Source organism: Mchenga conophoros, linkage group LG16, assembly GCF_057382185.1.
Source record: "Mchenga conophoros isolate Kocher_MC1m ecotype Shallow Benthic linkage group LG16, M_conophoros_male_GT1.1, whole genome shotgun sequence".
Lineage (NCBI taxonomy): Eukaryota > Metazoa > Chordata > Actinopteri > Cichliformes > Cichlidae > Mchenga > Mchenga conophoros.
The window spans coordinates 18,224,743-18,245,256 of NC_140541.1; the positions used below are offsets into that span (position 1 = coordinate 18,224,743).

Sequence of the window (20,514 nt, forward strand, 5' to 3'; positions counted from 1 at the left end):
TCAAACTTTTCGCACATCCACAGGTCCACTGAGTCGTGATCTCTCTGGTGTGAGCTACGCGTGTCATCCGTGACGTCGCCGGACCGCCTACCTCGCCCTCGGTCTGCCTCTCCGGTGAGACTCCGCTGCCGCTGCTGCTGCTGTACGGTGGACCTACGAGCCGGGACCGATGCCAGCGTGATGATGGTGGTGATGGTAGTGAGGGAAGGATCGGATCTGCTAACACCAGTCCTCACTGGTATGGACGCCGGAGGAGAGCACTGACTATCCAGGAACCATGCCTACTGTCCTCGCTGGCAAAGGGAAACTTTCCATTGTCTGCTTTCTGCTCCGATGCGCATATTCTCAGGTGAGAGGGCAAAGAGCAGGGACTAGGTCCTACTTAGAAAACAGGAGTAGACAGCTTTATGTCACTGTGCTTATTTTATAAATGTCATGGATGTAAATGCTGCGCTTCGTCCTCGCATTTAAAATGTCACAGATTTGTTCCTGAAGTAGTTCGAAAATATTATGTGAATAATAACAGGTTCATCTACATCAACTGTGTAGTTAATATTTATCACTGTGTGCAGAATCGTGCTTTTTGTACTCCTTTAAAAAAAAATATATAGCATCTGTAAAATTTCCGTTTAAAGCTCAGATAGAAAAAGGCTAAAAATACCTTGAAATTGAGCATAGCTTCAGTAATTGAAGATACTTTAAGAATGTAACAGGTGGTTTGCAGCCTTGTAGGCTTGCATGCTGTTTGCTGCAGGTATTGTGACGGGTTGTGGTTTGTTTGGTCCAGAGGGGGTTTACTCATCTGGGTATTGCACCAGAGCTGGAGCCTGTGATGTTAGTAGGCATGAACTTGTTAAACACATTGCACACGTAAAGTAGCACTGTGTGACTGTAAGTGTTAGCTGATGAAGCAGGGCAGACTTTTTCCTGTGCACCGCCACAGGTACTAAAATACTATCCTTCTGTGTTTGTTTTTCATTTAGACCTAAGGCCTCATAACTGTCTTGTGGGTGTAGCAATGAGACAGCTCTTCACACACACACTATTTTCCTTCTGCAGGCTTACACTTCAGCCACTCAGACACCATAGTGAGTCATGCATGCGAGCAGAGACACACACACACACACACATGAATGCTTTTGCTGCGCTACACACATGCACTGAAATGAATTATAAAGTGCAAAGGAAAAGTTAAATGTGTAATTGTCTAAAAGCAAATTGTGAAATAGAGTCAGATCATTGTTCTGCAGGTCGGGGTTGATTCGAAACATCTGAACTCAGTATTTCTGCTGATACTTGGTGCAGCACTGTCATCTGTGGCAGACACGAAAAAACAAACGAAGAAAACCAAAACTCACAGTCAAGACGAAACCCACTCCCACGACACACACGGTTACACAGATGGGGAAGTGAAAGTAGCGTGAAGCATTTATTCTTCGTCTTAATGCTTGAGCTGCGTGGTTCTGGGTTTTTCATACAAGTGAGTGTGAATTTAAATTGTGAGCTCAAGTGTTTAAAAGGATAAATGTATGTGTGTGAGAGTTAGAGACGGTGGGGTTGCCTAATGTGGATGGAAACAGAAAGTTGCTTGCAAAAGAATCAGCATCCGGCTGATTATCTGCAGCTGTGATTTCTAAGATATGAGTCATCAAGAAGCTTCAGAGTCATCCCAACTCTCACAGTTACTGTGCATGTGAGAGACTCTCAGGTTTACAGTAAAGTGCTACGCTAAGGTATGAATGCAGCTGCAGCAAAAAGGCGGGAAGCAGAATGCAGAAGGTGATTTTTTTTTTCTTTTTTCATTTTTTTAAGCCTGTTTGCATCCTTGTGATGGAGGCTGAAACGTAAAACCCGTGATCAACGCCCAGAGCGAGAAATGAACTAGCCCGTGTATTTACTGTGTGTGCGCTGACTGCATGTGCATCGCCATGTTTGCTAATCAGCGCGCCTAAGTGTGCAGTATTTGAAATTTAAATGAATACACCCACGCCTCACTTAACTGAAACTAAGATGCTCAAATATGATTTGTGTGCACAGTCAACAATAGCTCTTTATTCATTGTCTAATTGGTAACTAAACCTGCATCTTCTGCTTTGAAGTGTTTAAAAAAAATCCCTCTGTCAGGGAATATCTGTCAGTCCTAACCCTTAGTCACGTTCTCCTCAATTACCAAACATCTGTCCTTCTTTTTCCTCAGGAAAGAGGAAGCCAACACAACAGCTGTGCCAAAGATATATTTGAGGTAAGAAATAGCTCAAGTTTGATTTCAGTTGGTTTGTTTTTAAAGCATTAGCACGTATTACAACTGCCTTATTAAATTTGCCACCTCATATTTGAGATGTGTCTTGCACTTCTTACAGCTCTTTCATTTGATTGCATGTTTTTGCAGAGTCATTTCAGTCTGTCTTTAGACTCAGAAGGCTGATTACAATTACATTAATGCTTAAGAGGAGAAAATGCCAGCAGCAGCTCATTTGTGGGCTGCAGCCTGTGCATATATGCATATATATGCATTATCAGTTCATCTGCATTTGCTGAACACTTCTGTCATAAATGTGAGGAAACAGTGGAAGATATCCAGCTTTTTTCCACAATCTACACTAACATTTAGATGTCATTTTGTCTTTGACTTTGGGATCTCAGGATACAGTAGCATTGATGATTATTATTGATATATTTTAATAGAACACATGTGATAACATGGTTAATAATCCAGTATCAGATGCTATCTGGTCGACACTAGTGTGTAGTAGATTGTGGTTATTATTGCACCTCGAGGTTGATACCAGAAGTTTGTGCTTGTGTATCAGTTCATCTGGTTGCCTTATCACCACCCAGTAGCTGTAACTCTTCTCTTGTGCACCTTTTTTCTACAGTTACAATTGTTTTCCACACCTCTCACCTTTAACAATTAGGAAGTTATATGATAAATTAAACAGAAACTCCTCGTAGTGCAAAAACAAGAAGCATTTTAATTACAAAAACATACACAGATTTTTCTTTTATTTAAAGTTACTAAATGTTTACTGTTGACTGATACCACCTAATCATTCTGACCATAATTAACCAGATCTGAGTGTGTGCCGAGCGGCCCACTGGTCTAAGTTGCTACCCTGTGGACGGTCACTAGTGTAGACTGAAGAGCAGGGCAAAGAAGAAGAATAGAGTTACAGAGGACCTGTTGGGGAAAGGTGGGAGGAAGATAGCAACACATAATACTCCACCTGGGAGATACTGTTGTTTTTAATGGAGAAAAGGGAGTGAGGGCTGGTGCTGTGTCCTTGGTGACTAAAGGAGAAGAGATAATGAAGTGAAAGGATGAGCGGAGAGAGGAAACACACACCCTCCAAGGCTTAATGCTGAGGGTGGGAAGAGGGAGGAGGAGAAGAGGGAGAGAAAAAAAAAGTAATTTAATGTACATATATGTGTGTGTGTGTGTGTGTGTGTGTGTGTGTGTGTGTGTGTGTGTGTGTGTGTGTGTGTGTGTGTGTGTGTGTGTGTGTGTGTGTATACATTATTATTTTTTGTCTTCTCTCTATCTTTTGTTTTTTCTTCTTTGGAAAGAGCCAGACTAGACTGTTTACCCCGAATTCCTGATTTTATGCCAAGCTAAGCTAACTGGATGTGGGTTTTATTAAACGCACAGATAATAAGAGTGCTGATAATTTACTTACCTGAACTCTTAAACAGAGTAAGTGCAGCAAATTAACCAAAATGTTAGCTGAATCCTTTAAGATCAGCTCCACCAACTCTCTGCCGCACACACACAAAAACACACTCACGCAGATCTTCTGACATCAGATCTGATAAAGCATGACCTTTTCCAGAGCATGCTCACCGCTTCAGCAGCCAAGAAACCCTCTGCTTTTGTTCTTTACCCAACGATTGCTGCATGCACGTATATATTAGAGCCAGAGCTGCCATGCTTCCACATTGGGACACATCTGAGGAATCACACGAGCTAAAATGGGGGATGAATGGTACAAAATCAAGACGTTTTGTTAGCATCTATGAGCTCTGGTTAGTCTGACTGCGGGCAATCTAATCAGAAGAGATTATGATCAGAGCTGGAGCAAAGGCGGTGTTCTGTGGATGCACTGCCTCCTGCGTGTGCCTGGTTTCCTCTCAAGTGCTGTGCAGAGAGAACAAATAAGAAATGGCGCACATTCTCGTAATAGTCCAGGTGTATAATAGTGTGTATTTACCACAGACTTTCACATGTCACCTCAGGGCGAGCTGCAACACACACACACACACACACGCAAACGCGCACACACCATCACAGTCTAATCTGTAAGTAGTAACACAGTTAATCATTTGAAATATACTATAATGTGTCATGCATCTAATGTCTGCATGGAAGCTATTATTAGAACAAACAACATAATGCACAGGTACTCATCAGACTGACAGGCCTGACATCTGTTATACTAACCAAGAAATATACAGATTTTATGAGACATCCCCATTAAAACTGCTTCAACTGTGGTCGACCAAGATTTATTTTTTAAAATGTAATGCATGTAATCTTAAAGTCTGAGAAGTTTAGAAAATGTCCATCACAAGTTCCTCGAATATGAAGTTGTGTCTAAAACTAGTACAACTGTCTCAGTGTACAGGAAATCAAAAGCGAATGCTGATCTCTCTTTCTGTATAAATGAGTTATCAGGTGAACAGTTAGTAACCTGAATAGCACAACCCCCCCCCCCCCCACACACACACACACACACACACACACTGTGGGAGCACATTTAATCTGTGGTAATAGCTGAAACACTGCATGCCACAGGAGTGAACCGAAGACCCTGCACTTTGTAAGTAAAGCAGTGTTTCCTGTAGCAGTCCGTGACGGGTGGGTCGATGATTCTTTTACTTACTTCCTTCTAAGATCTTTGAGGAGATATTTAAAACAGATCAATCCAGCAAAGCTACGTTTTCACTTTTATTGCATGTTCTACAATTGGTGATTGTACCGGCGCACTCAGCACTGATGAGCACTCGTTGCGGTTCGCTTCCAGATGTCTTTCATGCTCTTCTCCCCAGGGCTTCCTTCCACAACAAATGTTGTGATGAGCTTTTTGTGTGTGTTCTGACTCACGTATTGAATACCTTTGAAAATGCAGAATGAAAAATGCAACAGCTCTATGGTGCAGTCCTCCTGAAAACTGCAAAATCATGTCTATTTCTAATTTTATTAGATCACACTTTGAGCCCAAAATGTTCCGTTTTGTTCACATTCAAAGCTAGTGAGCCGCTGTTACATGCACCTGTTTTTGTACACCGACAGCTCTGGTGAGCCGGGGGTTTTAATTCACTGCACACTGATCACAGATGTTTCAAGCGTGCAATTCACATCTCTCAACTTACAGTAGACAGGGACGCTAACCCATATTCACAGCCAGACACGCTCCCCCTGGTGGGGAGGAACAGTGTTCATAATTAGAGTCAGCTGTTAAACATGGTGCTCAGGACTGTAGAGAAATGAAGAAAGTTCTGCTGATTTAGTATTCAGGAAGATTCATCCATCACAGTGGCATTTCACCATTGGCCTTTGACCCCAACTCTGCATTTCTGCTAAACAGGACATGACCCAGTCCTGGAGGGACTTTGGGGACTCCTTGAGGCGTGACCCAGCACAACGAATCCTGTACAACTCTAAGGTATGTCTGTGACAGCATTTCGATCCGGTTGACGTTTGAACCTTGATTCTATTCTGTTGTAGATTTGCTGCTGTGCTTGGGATCTTTGTCCTGTTGCATGACCCAGTTTTACTCAGACTTCAGCTGTTGGACAGATGGCCTCCTATTTGACTCTAGAATAATGTGATATACAGAGTTCATAGTTGACTCAGTTACAGCAAGATGTCCATGTTGTGGGGCTGCAAAACCAGCCCAAATCGTCACCCATCCACCACCGTGCTGACAGTTGATATGAGATATTTGTGCTGATTTGCTGTTTGGTTTTCTCCAAACGTGGCACTCTGTGTTATGTCCAAACATCCAAATACTTAGATCTCCTCTGTCCAAAGCACTGTGTTACAGACGTCTTGTGGTTTTTTCCAGATGTAACATGTTGTTTTTAGAGAGAAGAGGCTTTCTCCGGTTCTACTTGTAGTGTCACAAACTTTAACATTTAACATGTTAACTAAGGCCTGTAGATATTGCTCTTTGGTTTGTTACTATTTTTCTAGAGGTTTGCACGATCTGACCTGGAGGTGAAGCTGTTGGGATGTAAATTCCTGGGAAGATCTGCAGGTTTTAAAATTTTGTTCAACTGCTCAGACTTTCACCTCCTGGTTCTCATCTGTGTTTGAGGTTGAAGGACTGAGATTACGCTCGCTGTTTCTGAATCAGCGTGTCTGTGGTTGACAAGGAAAAACAAATGTGTGAAACCTCAATCACTTCTGGTGATTTTCCTGCATATTATGAGTCAATGTTTATCTATAGGGACGACACATTTTTAACTGTTAAAAGTGAGATTTACTTACAGTTGTTTTGTTGTCTGTCTTTCCAAAGGATACCAAACAGCCAATTACACAACAAAGGCAAAGTATGTTTTTGCCGATTTTTCTGTCAAATTTGAATATCTGACATTTGTCATCATTTACAAGCAGCTCCCTGTTATTAGTGTTGTAATCTGGTTTCTTTCTCTCTGTCAGACCGAGGGGATGTTCCGCTGCGAATGGCCCGTCACCCTCATGTGGCCCCCCACAAATCGTAAGTGTGGCCTAAGGAAACACGATCCTCTGATGTTCCTCAAGCTTGAGCTGCTTCTGTAGCGCGCACACATACACACACACACACAGAGTGATGAAACACATCACAAATACTCGTGCGTGTCACGAGAACTTCTGTAAACTGTATTCATCAACCTCATCGTGTCAGTAGCTGCGAGGAAAAACACGAGTGATAGCGAAAGAGGGGCGAGAGATGTAGACATCTCAGGTCAATCAGCTAACGGTGTTCCAGGCTACAAGTCGGGTTAAAGGTTACTGAACATTCCTGAAAGCTGTCAGTGGAGACCGATGTGCTGCTGTTTGTTAACTTTTTACATCCTCCTTTTAACGTGAAACACATGTTGAGTGGTGTAAGCCAACTATACAATTTCACAACCTTTGTTATGTAAGACAGAATTTTTTTTTTTTTTTTGAGGGGGGGGGGGTGACTTTACTAAAATATTTATAGAAAGTTCTTTTTAAACATTTGAACATGTTTCTGCAATGTAAATAAAGCTTGTGCAGTTACATAATATAACCAATACATAACCAGTCATCTTTACTGAAGACAATATTGAGTAAAGGGTTTAGCAGTGATTGGTTAATCTGACTTAGTTATCTTTGTATAGTTTAAGAGCCAAAGGTGCTTAATTTATGTGGTTTTGAAACTGAGTTTTATTTGTTTTGGGGAGAAAAATAACTGCATTGAAATTTAATTTTGAAATCAAAAGAAACTTAAAGTACTGTACAAAAGACTTAAACCACCACTCAACTCTTTATATTTTATTTCCAAGGAGCCAGACTTTCTTGTCATTTTGAAAGTCTTGCAATGTTTTTCTTTGGACTTTGGTTGATTTTTTTATTTAGTCCTTGTACCTGACCATTTTCAGAGGAATATTTTGTTTGGTTTTGCAAAAAACACTAGGCTAGTGGTCTCAAAGTCAGTCCTTTGTTATCTTGGCTGTGTGCTTAGGTTCGTTGTCTTGTTGGAAAATTAACCATTGCCCCAGGTCCAAAGGGCTCAGGAGCAGGTTATCATCAAGAATGTCTCTATACCCTGATTAGTGTCCGGATTCAGTCCTCCTTCTGAAAACATCCCCATAGCATGATGCTGCCACCACTTTAGGGATGATATTTTCAGGTGATGATGGCATTCACACCAAAAAGCCACACCAATTTTTTGTTTTTGCTCAGACCAGAGAATTTTGCTTTTTATGGTGTCCTTTGGCAAACTCCAGTTGAGCTGTCATGTGATTTTACTGAGGAGTGTCTTCATCTGGCCACTCTACATCACAGGGCTGGCTGGTGGAAGCTTCTCCTCTCTCCACAGAGCAATGCTGGAGCTCTGTCAATGTGACCATCAGGTTCTTGGTTACATCTCTTATTAAGACCTTTCTACCCCAATCGCTCAGATTGGCAGGGTGGCTAGATCTTGAAGACTCCTGCTGGTTCCAAACTTCTTCCAGTTACGGATGATGGAGGCCTCTGTGCTCACTGGGGCCTTTTAAAGCTGCAGAAATTTTTCAGTATCATTCCCCAGGTCTGATCCTTGATACAATTCTACAGGTCTGCAGACAATTCTTAGACTTCTTGGCTTGGTTTATACTCTGAGAGGTACAGTCAGCGATGGCATCTTATATAGACTGCCGTGTGTCTTTCCAAATTATGTCCAGTCAGCTGAATTTACTCCAATACAAGTTGGAGAAACATCTGACAGATGATCAAGGGAAGCAGGATCCACCTGAGCTCAATTATGAGTGTCATGGCAACATGTACTTGATACATGTTATACTTTTGTTTTGTTTTTTTAATAAATTTGCCAGAATTTTACACAAACGTTTCATTTTGTCTATATGGGGTCCTGAGTGTAGAATTTTCAGATGAAAAATAATGAGGGGTGGCTGAAGACTTTCACACTCTTTTTCACTGCACTGCATTTTTGAAGACATTAATAGACGGAGCTGTTCATGGAAATGCAAATGTCAGACTTTAAACACCGTTGAAGTGTTTACCTTATAATGTCAAATTGAGCCCATTTGAGAACACTGCAGATAACCATCCAGATAAGTGAGTGGATTTAAATCATGTCCTGGTTGCACCCTCATGTAGTTTCCACTAATGAATATATGTCTGAAGATCTGTGGGCTGTGTTCAAACTTATCATTTCAATAAAGAAGAACACAAACGTTTGGAAGTGCTGAAAATTTGAAATGCATCATTCTGATAGACTGATTAAAAAAAAATGTATCAGATTGAATCAAGTATGGGCTGTGAAAGGTGGTTGTCTGGCAGGAGAGATTAGGTTTCAGTTGGTTCTTGGCTTTGTGACTGTGTATTTGTTGGTTTACAGCATGCTCGCCGATGACTTGAAGCTGAGCAGTGATGATGAGGAAACTCCCACGGTAGGTAACACTCATCTTCCCATATTGTTGATCATTTCTTTGTCAGTAGTCTTGGCCTGAGGCGGACATGATTAGAAGATATTGAGAATCCTTGAGGAGACAGAGAGACTATGCGGGAGAGTGTGTGAGGACAGAGAAAGCCAAAGGGAAAGAAAAAGTGCCTGGCTTCTCCTCTTGAATGACACTTTTTCTAATGTGTATAATAACAAATTACTGTGTTTGTTTTGTGTCCCACAGGTGATTCATGAGTCAGCTTCCTGGGACAGACACAGGTACCTGCTTACAAATCCTTCACTTCCTTTTCCTTTTTCTTCTGTATACCTGTAAATATGAGTTAAATATTGTGAATAACAACAGTATATATGCCTGCGTACCCCCTCTGACCCCTCTCTGATGTTTGTGTGTGTGTTGACTGACAGCCTGTCAGCACAGCGAGCGCACACACATGGCAGGCGGGTGAGACATTCCAGCTCAGACTCCTCAGGCTCAGACTCCACCAATGAGTCAGGCAGCAGTAGCTTTCATTCCCGGAGCCCAAGCCGGAGTCCAGAAGTTCACCCTGATCCCGAGTCGCCTGCCAACATCCAGCCACTGTGCAACAACAAGGAGGTACCAAATGCTGAAGCCACAGCCTCCCCGTCTGCGTTCTCCGTCTTCTCTGCCCATGTCTCACTTGTTTCTCTCCTTCTCTGTTTATGAGCCTGAGGGTGATTTCTCTGCAGGGAGTTGTGGGCTTTAAGGCAGTTGACAGCAGGTGTGGAGAGGGACAGAGCAATGAGGAATGCATGCAAGTGGGAGAGGAAGAGGACTTGGGGGTTGAGGGGCAGAGGTAGCTCGGAGAACTAGTGCGTAGGTGTCATTTTAAAAGTGTGACTCTTAAAGAGAGAAGCCCTCGGGATGTGGAAGTCATCAAAACCTGAATTCGGGTTGACAGTTACAACTAGACCTTTTTCAAAAAATAGATATTACAGTAAAAATAATGTGGACTGCTTGTTTGTTATTATCTCAAATAAATACAGATAGGGTGTAGGCCAGGGTATGGGCTGTTGGAGGTGGGGGGCATTGTAGATGTGTGTTGTGTGGGAAATGAAGGGGAAACCAGCTTCTCTTCTATGAATGCAAGGCCCTGTATGACATAGCATAGACTGTATTACTGAACATGCACAACATTGGGCCCCTATATAGAGGAAGGGAGTGTGTTTGTGGGGAGGGAGGGGGGGGGGTGTAAACCATGTGTTTTTCATTTACGTCAAGTATTTGAGTGTCTCCCAAGGAACAGATGGGGGGTTGGAGTTGTGGAAGCAGCAAATCCAGAGTTCCAGGTAGTGAGAAAAAAAAGGGAGGGACAGAAAAGTAGGAGGGGAGGCAGTCAAGAGGGCACAAGAGATGCAGTGTCTTCTCTGGAAAGGGAGCGAGGGATGAGGGTAGGAGGGCAGAGGGGTCACTGTTTGGCTTGAGGAGTGGAGGTTTAATTTAGCTCCTGGTCAGCGAAGACAGAAAAGAAGTGAGCACGTAAGAGAGAGAGACGTTTGCGCTCCAGCTGTGAGTAAACTCTTTGTTGTTGTTGTTTTTTTACGTGAGTAAAAAGCTCCTACTTTCCTTCTCATTCTTATGGTTAGCAAGCCAGTTGTTGAGCAAACATTAAGTGAGTCATTTGGTATAAGTGGATGAGGGGTTGAGCTACTGTAACCTCAGTCCGAGTCCACTGAGCATGCGTTGGAAAGTATGCTGTTGAAAGGTTCTAATGTTGGAATTTATTTATGAGTCATAATCCAGATTTGTCATTTGGACTTTAAATAGTTTCACAACAGCTGAGCCGGTGAGGTATTTTCTCATGTGCTGTGAAAGTATTACAGTTTTACATGTTTCTATTAGAATGTGCAGATAGTGTGATATAAACACATTTGGGTGAGGCTTGTATCATTCCTTACGATGGTTGAATGTAAGATTAAGTGATCCGGAATCGTCTGTTCGCCCTGGATTATCACAAAATTAGCCCATAATGATGCAAAATAGGTCAGGAGGTTTAATTACTCTCCTACTTATAGTAGTAGTGTAATATCTTGTTTTTTTTTTTTTAGTAGTATTTCATGATTTAATGTTTGACCTTTCGATTGCACGTGTAGCCTGCAAAAAATTTACTGCATAATTAAGTCCTAACCTCTTGCTTTATTAGAAGCCCCTGCAATCTGGCAAGTCTCCACTGCTTTAGCATCGAGCTGTTTCTTTCCTCAAACTACTGAAATCATTCCACACTCTGTTCTATAAAATTATTTTTTTATGATTGAATTGTTCACTCACTTTTTATATCCTTTTGTGTCTGCTTTCTAGACACATTCAGATCAGGTTGATGTAAATAAGAATAGGTTGATGACAACTTTTAAGGACCTCTTTAGCCAGCATTGCCTTTTTATGTTGGAAGTAGTTGAAAAAAGTACATAAAATAGAATTATAATTAATTCAGCCAGTGGCAGTGATAAAATGCTGTGTGCATATGGCTATGTCAGTAATAATAATTCAGATCTACAGTGGATATAGCTGCATAATAGCATTTTTATTATGTTGTTCCAGCCTATTTCTGTATGTTGAAATCCTCACAATCCCCGACTGTCATCAATATTTTATGATTAATTTGTCTTTTTATCTCTCTCTGTTTCTGTGTTTTCTTAAGCCTGATCACCCCCCTGCTGCCCAGTGGCAGTTAGATAAATGGCTGAAGAAGTCGCGGAAAAAATGTGCCAGCACTGAGCAAAATCCCTCCCAGACTATTCCAGGACGCCTGCACTCTCCCCACACCCACCGAGCCCCATCCCCAGCAAGGTCATTTGACAGCAATCAGGAATACAGCCCTAGCCAAAGCCCTATTCCCAGCCCACAGTTCAGTTACAGCAACAACAACAGCCCCCTTCCAAGCCCTGGTTACAGCTACTGTCCAAGTCCGAGCCCATTTACCAGCACTTGTCAAAGTCCCAGCCCTAGTCCAAGGCACAGCCCAATTCCAAGTCCAGTTCTAAGTATTTGCCCCAGTCCATGTGGGACACTAAGAGACAGCCGTAGTCCTAGCCCTATAGCTAGAGATCCTCCAAGAAGCCCGAGTCCCAGTATACCTGCTCCTTCCAGGGTTTGTCACTACCCTGAGTTTCAGAGTCAGAATCAACCTCAACCCAGTCAATCAACCAATTCCCACAGGATAAAAATTAGGCCATGGATCGCCCCGGTGTCTGACACTAATACAAATATCAAGTCCACGAGTAATACTCATCTTCAGCCATCTCACAAACACAGACCCAAGACTCGACCACCACAGGACCAAGGCCAAAGTCAGACTAAATCAAAGGCTTCTGTCATTTTAACCTCTAGTCAGAATCAAAGCCACACATCTAGACCCAAGCCTAACTTTTATCCAAGCTCTAAACAGCTGGCTGATGTGTCCCAAACTAGAAACACATCACAGCTTGCGCAAATCCAGGGAAGCAGGTCCAGTCACAAGCCCCGACCTCCATTTCAACCAAATTCTCAACATAGCCCCACAAGAGCAAAGCATTTAGTCCCTACTGCTCGTGAAATCAATCCTCTTCATAATTCTCAATCTACCTCCAGAGCTGCTAGTAATCCTGGTTGTGGGCCAAACTCTCAGTCCATCCCTGGCCTCAAAAAACACAGGTCCAAGTCTTGGGAGGCCACTGCCCCCACCACTGTGAATGTTAATCACGCGAAAACAACACCGAAAAAACCTCAAACTAAGAAACAGGAGGTGGAACGCAGAAGAGATCATCTGACCACAGGAGAGGGGAGAAAACACGAGAGAAAGGAAGATAGACAAAAGGAAAAACAGCAAGGGAAACGGGAGCAAAAGGAAGACAGGAGGCTGGCTGAGGAGCAGCTATTGAGACGGTCCTGGATCCAGAGTTCGGCTGAAGAAGAGGAGGGGGAAGAGGAGGAAGGAGTGACGGAACAGGACAGGAGGAGAGAGGAGACGGCAAGAGAGGAAAGTCGGAGGAAGAGGGAGGCGCAACAACAGCGACATAAATGGGAGGCCAAACATAAAGTCCCTACCAACCACTCACATCAGCAAGGGGGGACAAAAAAGCGGGGAAGAAGTGAGGAGGAGAGACAGTTCCAGCCAGACCCGTCGCCTCCTTCATCTTCACGGTCCCCAACTCCTCAGAGAACATCCTCCTCATCCTCTTCTTCGTCCTCATCGAGTTCAGATTCTGAATCTGAATTTCAAGCTCCGATTACCAAAGTCCCAGCAGACTCCACCTCTCAGAGGAAACTCGCCAAGCCAGGGCAACAGGGCCCAGGAAGGCCTGACGCCAGCAGGCCTAAGGTGGTGCAGCAGAGACAACCGAGCTCAGGTAACCCGAGTGAGGACCAGCAAAGTGCGGGGAAGCAAAAACTCTACACCCTCGTCCCCTTTGGACGAGGGAACAAGGCTGCACCCCACTCCCAGCGAGGGCTCCGAAATCTGGTGGTGCACATAGACCTCTGTCTTCTCAAGAGGGTCCCAGACACTGCTACTCAATCCACTCCTAAAAAAACCTCCTCTTCCTCCTCATCCTTATCAGCCAAGGACAAGCAAATTGAGACTATGAAACACCTGCACGTCCCTGAGACACAGACTAAAGACAGCACAAGAAAGCGCAAGGTAGACAGTGTTTCCTTTCATTCTTTGCCAAATGTGACGTGCATGTCCACAGAAATGGAATAAATCATTGTGTTCTGCAGGAAAAATGTCATTTGAATACTTTTGTATGGTCTCATGATGTACATGTGTGTTTGTGTGTGACCAGCTGGAGAATGGTGTGTCACACAGAGAAAACAAGAGGAGTTATGCAGACAAAACCTCAGGCCACACAGAGTCGTCATCTTTCACAGCTGAGACCGTAACGACTGATACCGTGGACAGTGGGTAAGAAAAACTATGACGACACACTTCAGTTTGCACATACAGCCACGTGGCATGCACACCCAGTTGCACCGATGCAATTTAATCCCATATTATGTGGCATTTGTATCAATCAGGTGTGTGGAGGACGATTTGGACAGTAAGAGGCCGCTGTCTCCGCTGTCTCCCTTGTCTCCCCGGCCCCAGAGCCCCGAGATCCCCAAGTCTAACTCCAAAACAAAAGCTGCAGAACAGCATCACACCCACAAGAACAAAGACAAGAACAGAGATTCTGCGATAAAGGTAGCATAAACAGCTACTCTAAATAATGCCAACTGCACTTATTCCAACCATTTTTGCTCATCCTCGTCTCCTTTCGTGCACTCAGCCCAAGATGGAAGTGGAGTGTGTGAAAGTGTCGAAGCAGCCCCAGCCACCACCTGAGTCCTGGAGCACTGCAGCACAAAGGGGGACTGTGCCAAATCACGAAAGGTGAGCGATCCCGCGTAGTCCACACAGTCCATTCCTGCACAGCCCACACTGCCTTTCTGTCATATAAAAACACAGACTGACAGTCTATGTAATCTTAATGATGATATGTAAACAGGATTATGTAAAAAGATTCCACAAAAATCACTATAATTAACCCAGATTGCATTTCAGACAATGTGTAATTAGATCATAATGAAGTTGTCAGGGGTCACGTGATTACATTTTGTTCATGTCTTTTAAAATTTTGAACTATACTTTAAAATTAGGAAACCTTTGCGATAAACACAAAACCCCATGTTTCACAGTAGATAAGGTCATTTGATTTACCCAAGTGTAAGTGCTGAATATTCAAAATACATTTAATTTGCTTTGCTAATACACTTTTTAATTGAAAAACATCACCAACATTCAGTACTTTCATTTTGAGACCATTACATTTTCCCTTATATCACCCAGAATGCTCTGCATGATCTCATAAAATACTCTTTACAGTCTGTAATCAACGTTATTGTGTGTTTGTCTTTTTTTTTCTAGTCCTCACCATGCTGAGTACTACTTACATGAAGCCAAAAGGATGAAGCACCGTGCTGATGCCATGGTGAGTCTTTGATCTTTGCTTGAATATAAATTCTTAATATTGAAATTATAGTTATTGCAGATAACGTGGAAGAAGTTTGGAGCTTATTTATTTATTTTTTAAAATCTGTGTTCATTAAGCATGCAGTTCTTTGTCTCTGTGTAGCTTTGCATGATTCACAGTTCAAAATAATCCTTCTTTGTGCATTTCTGGACTGTGATGTAGCTCCTCGCTTACAGTGTCTCCGAAATCACAGACTGCATTTAAAAGATGGGCATAGCTACTGTGACATCACCCATCTGGATTATGAACATGGAAGACCCTTATTAACAAAGTGACCATACTTGGATGAGAGTAGGGAATGCTAATTTATCAGCTAATGTTAACAGGCTTGGTTTGGATGCAGCACCCAAAAACTTTGTGGGTGCACTGCAAAATCAGTGTTACATATAAATAAAATACACAATCCAAAATTTCACTCAGTGAAACAGCGCAAAACTATTCGACAGTTTGTAGCTCACATTATTACTTGTTATTTGTCGGATAATAGAAGTAAAAATTAAAAAACAACTACTCTTAATGCAGGCGTTCACAACGACTGCGTGATGGATTCATTTGTTTTTTCAAACTGAGCTTGAGTTTTCAGATTTTTCCGACCAATCAGACCACTGCATTCAGCAATAAACGTGCACCAATACTGAATATACAAATAGTGAAATAATCCAATTTTACCTCAGACACAGACACTGCTCTGGGTCAGTCGGCTCTCTAAAATGATTTCTCTCCCTCCTAAGATGTGTTCCCAACTCTGCCAACATGAGCTCAAACTGCCCCACTGACATCCTGAAATATGCACGACAGCGGCCGCGATACAGCTTCACCTCCTGAAATTCTCCATGCTGCTGCCTTTTCCTGGGAATCGAATGAACACAGACTCTCAGTTTCTTCTTTTTCTCGTTTAGAAACCTCAGGAGCAGCTGATCATCCCAAACAAATTAGAGACCAAAACTTTTTTTGTGCCAGGCTTTAAGTGCTATAGTGTAAATATGCCTATCAAGTTAGACATTTTAACATTGGGGTCTTTGTGGATTGACTTTTTTTTTTTAAGTGGCCAATCCAGGAATTGCAAGAACCATCTGAAATGAAACATTTACAGCACTTTGAAGCATACCCTTACAATAAAGATTACACTGACACCATCTTCTGGTATAAATTGGTTTATATCAGGGCGATTGGGGTGCCAGCCATACGTACAGCCAGTTTAGAATCACTAAATAACCTAACATTTTGGCTTCTTTTGCCTCTCCAACTGTGGGAGGAAGCAAGCTACTGGATTCAAACCCAGAACTTTTTTTCTGTGACAGTGCTAAACATGTATCACTGGGCTGCCCAAAAAAAATTAACAAATAAAATAATATTTTGCCTCTTTTGATTATTTCTTTCCAGGTCGACAAGCTAGGGAAGGCTGTGAACTATGTTGATGCTGCTCTCTCGTTCATGGAATGTGGGAAGGCAATGGAGGAAGGGCCGCTCGAAGCAAAGTCTCCTTATACCATGTATTCGGAAACAGTGGAGCTCATTAGGTGAATGACATTTCAATGCTAAAGCGGTCACAAGTCATTTGGATTTGGATATGTGCATAAACACAAATTGTGGCTCTGGTGTTAAAAAGCCTGTTTCTTAAGGTACGCAATGAAGCTGAAGAGCCACTCTGGCCCCGGGGCGAGACAGGAAGACAAACAGCTGGCGGTTCTGTGGTACATATTTCTTCATCTCATCTGTTTAAGCCACATCTATCATCATACTGAAGGATGTGCATTTTGAGGATAATTTTGCGCCATGTCCGACTCTTACCCACAGTTTCCGATGCCTGGCCCTCCTTTACTGGCAGATGTTTCGCTTGAAGAAGGATCACGCGCTGAAATACTCCAAAGTGCTGCTGGATTACTTTAAGGTACATCTAAAAACAAGTCATTTACTTGAAAACAAGTCAACTTTTATGTGTGGATGACACGTCAATAAGCCTTGTTTGCATGTTGTTACAGAGCTCTCCTAAAGTGCCTACTACCCCACCCGGTTGGAGTGACTCTGGGAAGTAGGTGGATGATAACTTTGAATGATCGGCCTTTTCTTCAGCCCATTTAGTCCACTGAAACCACCGCTGATTGCCCATCACTCTGTTGTGTATGTGTGTTTTCACTCTTAGGGGTACAGGAGGACCCCCCTCTTCACTCTCGCCTAATACCAAACACCTCGCACGGGTTTCCCACGAGGGCAGCAGCTCTGCCTCCCTCATAAACATTCCCCACCGTATCCACCAGATGGCAGCAACTCACCTGAACATTACCAACAGTGTGCTGTACAGCTATGAGTACTGGGAGGTGGCAGACAACCTTGCAAAGGAGAATAAAGGTAGTGGTGATTTAAATGGGAAATAAAAAGGGGAGAGATTACCATGAAAATATGTCAAATGCATTTTGGTTTTCAGATGTTTTAAGACCAATATCTTTTTTTTCTTCCTCATCAGAGTTCTTCAACTACTTGAATACTTTGTCTGGGCCATTGACTCTTCACAGTAGCATCGCTCACGCTGTCCAGTACACCAGGCAGGCCCTTCAGTGGATACGCATTAGTGCCAAACTCAACTAACTTAGAAAGGATTCACTATAACCTGCCCACTGGATCTCATTGACGGTAGAGGAGGTAAAACTCTGGAGAGCACTGAGATGGATGAACTCCCACAGAGCCTAATAACCCCCACAGTATGTTTTGGTGCATACGCTTCCTTACTGTGTGCACATTAAATGAGCCTCTTAACCATTTGCCAAATGTCCCTCGGACCTTGGAGGATTCACATGTATGTTCAAATTCACCCGGAAAGCCTTTTTCATACTTTGGAAGTAATCATTAATCTAGCGGACTTTTTCTCAAGGGGCCAAAGCAGGAGAATATCCTTAAAAAAAAAAAGACCTACAACTAGAGAACTTGTTTGCATCTTTTGCTAATGACAGTTGTAATGATGTACTTTTTTTCATTGTTTTTACTGTGCAATATTTGATGGATGGTTTGTTTTTAGAAAAAAAAGAGGAAGACTTGCAAGAGAATAAAATGTTTGTCCCTTTTTATTTTTGAGTGTGGAGTTACATAAAGAAACTTTGTACTGAAGACGTCCCTCTGTCGGTTTACAAATTGGGTCTGGTTAAGGGTTACATGGAAATACATACAGGATGATAATCTTTTCCCTCAATGAGGAATATTTATTCTAATAATCAGCATGTGAAACCCATCAGAAACCACTGGATGATGGCTGTATATAGTGCTTTTCTACTCTGAGCACTCAAAATGCATTTTACTAGAAGCCTCATTCTCCCAATAACACACAAATTCTTACAAGTGCTTTTTTCTACACCTAAGCACGCCCTGTCTAACATTTGCACACTCCAGTGGATGCACTAGATTTAAATATCATCCCCAAGAATACTTCAACATGCAGACTGGAGTAGCTGGGAATTGAACTACTGACCTTCTGATTAATAGACTGCCTGCTCTACCCCAATGTTGAGATTACTTGAGAGAAAAAATGTAGGTGGCTAATCAGAGGCAACATGTGTTGCATGTGTTTCAGTGTACTTAATGAACCTTTAAATAAGTGCAGGTGTACGTTTATAGAAAGCTACTTTGCATATTTTTGACCTTACTTGTGAATAAGGACTGCTCAGATGAACACACTTTCTTATGAATGTTTCTCATTAGGAAACTTAGTTCCTTTGATGATTTGGAGGAGGATCTTTTCTGGGCTTTTTTTCCATTACACTCATGCACGCACACACAGTCATAGTTGATTTACACACAAGAGAAGAAGGTCCGCACAATGTGACTGTAAACAGATTTATGTTCCCCAAAACATGAGTCATGAACACAAACACTCACACTGAGTGAAAGTCAGCCTCATTAGTCACCAAGTTACACTCTCCATCACTCCACTCCACCACTTCCTGCTGCACCAACACAGATGTCGCACATGAAGCTTCAGCATCCGATGTCTGGTACCATAGCAACAGAGAACAACCAATAAGGGGTGTGGGGATGGGAGGGGTGAGTGCTTTTTGGGACAGGCTTGGGTCAGTAGCATCCTTGCTTTCAGTGAAATACGAAGTCTCCAAACACAATCAGTAGCAGACTACTTGTTTATCCCCCTGAAAAATATGACCCACTTTATTTACACTTCCTTTAACACGCAGGCTCCTTTGTTGCAGTCTATATTTTAAACAAACCGATCAAAGATGAGAAAGCTTTGATTAAGTGTCCAAATCAAACAAGGTACTGCAAAGGAGACAGGGCCCAGACTAGTTTTTTTATGCTCCTCAGCGTCCAACTCACTTATTTTGCTAGCGATGGAGGAAACTCCACCCCGTCTTTGCTTTTGCTAGCGCTGTTTTTAATACTATGCAAGACTACATTAAAAAATAGATAGCAGGTTCGCGCGGATGAGTGTTCACGTCCTCGTTCGTGCTGCACGTGCCTCTGCGTCACGGCCGTCAGTTGCCTATGAGATGAACGGCCATCTGAGGACAACCGTGCTGGGGGCCAGACAGTATACGCACACCACGGAAAAAAAAAAAAAAACGTGTATGTGTCCCTAGACTGCTCCGCCAACCGCTGTTGTGTCGCAGAAAAGCGGACACCTTGCACACAAACCCTCCTGAGTTCAAATGAGCAGCGTCACTCTGAAATAACCGACTGTCGCCGCGACAAAATAGCGGCTTCACAACGGCGACTCGTTTTTCGGCTCCCGAGTGAGTAAACTAGCACCGCCAGTGGGTTAAAAACTGCACAGAGCTTTCTATACTGTTATAGACAATCCAGGTGGCATGTACGTGACTGTCCGCGTAGTGGCAGCATCGCAGCTTCAAGCAAATACTGTATACAGTGCTGAAAACAAGAAGCCGGGGATGATGCGTCAAGCTACCTGAAAGGGTACACGACGACCGGAAGTTGGGCGTATTTTGTTTTTGAAAATAGCGGTTTATGCTAGGCAAATTTTTCAGTTTAAATCAACAGATATATAGAAATGTGTTTGATTTTAAGGAAAGCGCACTAATTATAATTTGGTATTTTTTCTACACTACATATCATACATACAGAAATACATTTTTAAAAACTATAGAAAATCAAATGCTGTCCACATGTTTGAATATGCTGAACGGTTATCTTAGCTTATGAGTGTGCGTTTTCCACAAGTTTAAAATATAACATAAAACTACTGTGTTAACAGTCTGGATATTGTAAAATAAGCTCATGTCTGCAGTGCAGTATATATGTGAGTAATCATACACACCATAAGAAATTACACTGGAGGTATAGGTCAATTAAATTCCACAGAATTTTGCTCCCTTACACAAAATGTTACCATAGTGGTCTATTTTTGTTCTACCACTTT

At 42.5% G+C, this 20,514-nt stretch overlaps 1 protein-coding gene across 1 annotated transcript; it reads left to right on the top strand.

Moving 5' to 3' along the window:
• The first annotated feature begins 120 nt into the window (after positions 1-120).
• aff3 (AF4/FMR2 family, member 3) lies at positions 121-18,193 on the top strand. The gene is made up of 19 exons (XM_085250244.1): positions 121-349; positions 2,198-2,242; positions 5,583-5,660; positions 6,516-6,549; positions 6,659-6,716; positions 9,066-9,117; positions 9,355-9,389; positions 9,537-9,726; positions 11,789-13,765; positions 13,911-14,029; positions 14,143-14,308; positions 14,394-14,497; positions 15,032-15,095; positions 16,521-16,657; positions 16,760-16,831; positions 16,935-17,028; positions 17,120-17,169; positions 17,281-17,486; positions 17,602-18,193. The coding sequence occupies exons 1-19, from the start codon at positions 278-280 to the stop codon at positions 17,721-17,723; spliced, it is 3,675 nt and encodes a 1,224-aa protein (XP_085106370.1). The 5' UTR covers positions 121-277; the 3' UTR covers positions 17,724-18,193.
• Positions 18,194-20,514: the final 2,321 nt, after the last annotated feature.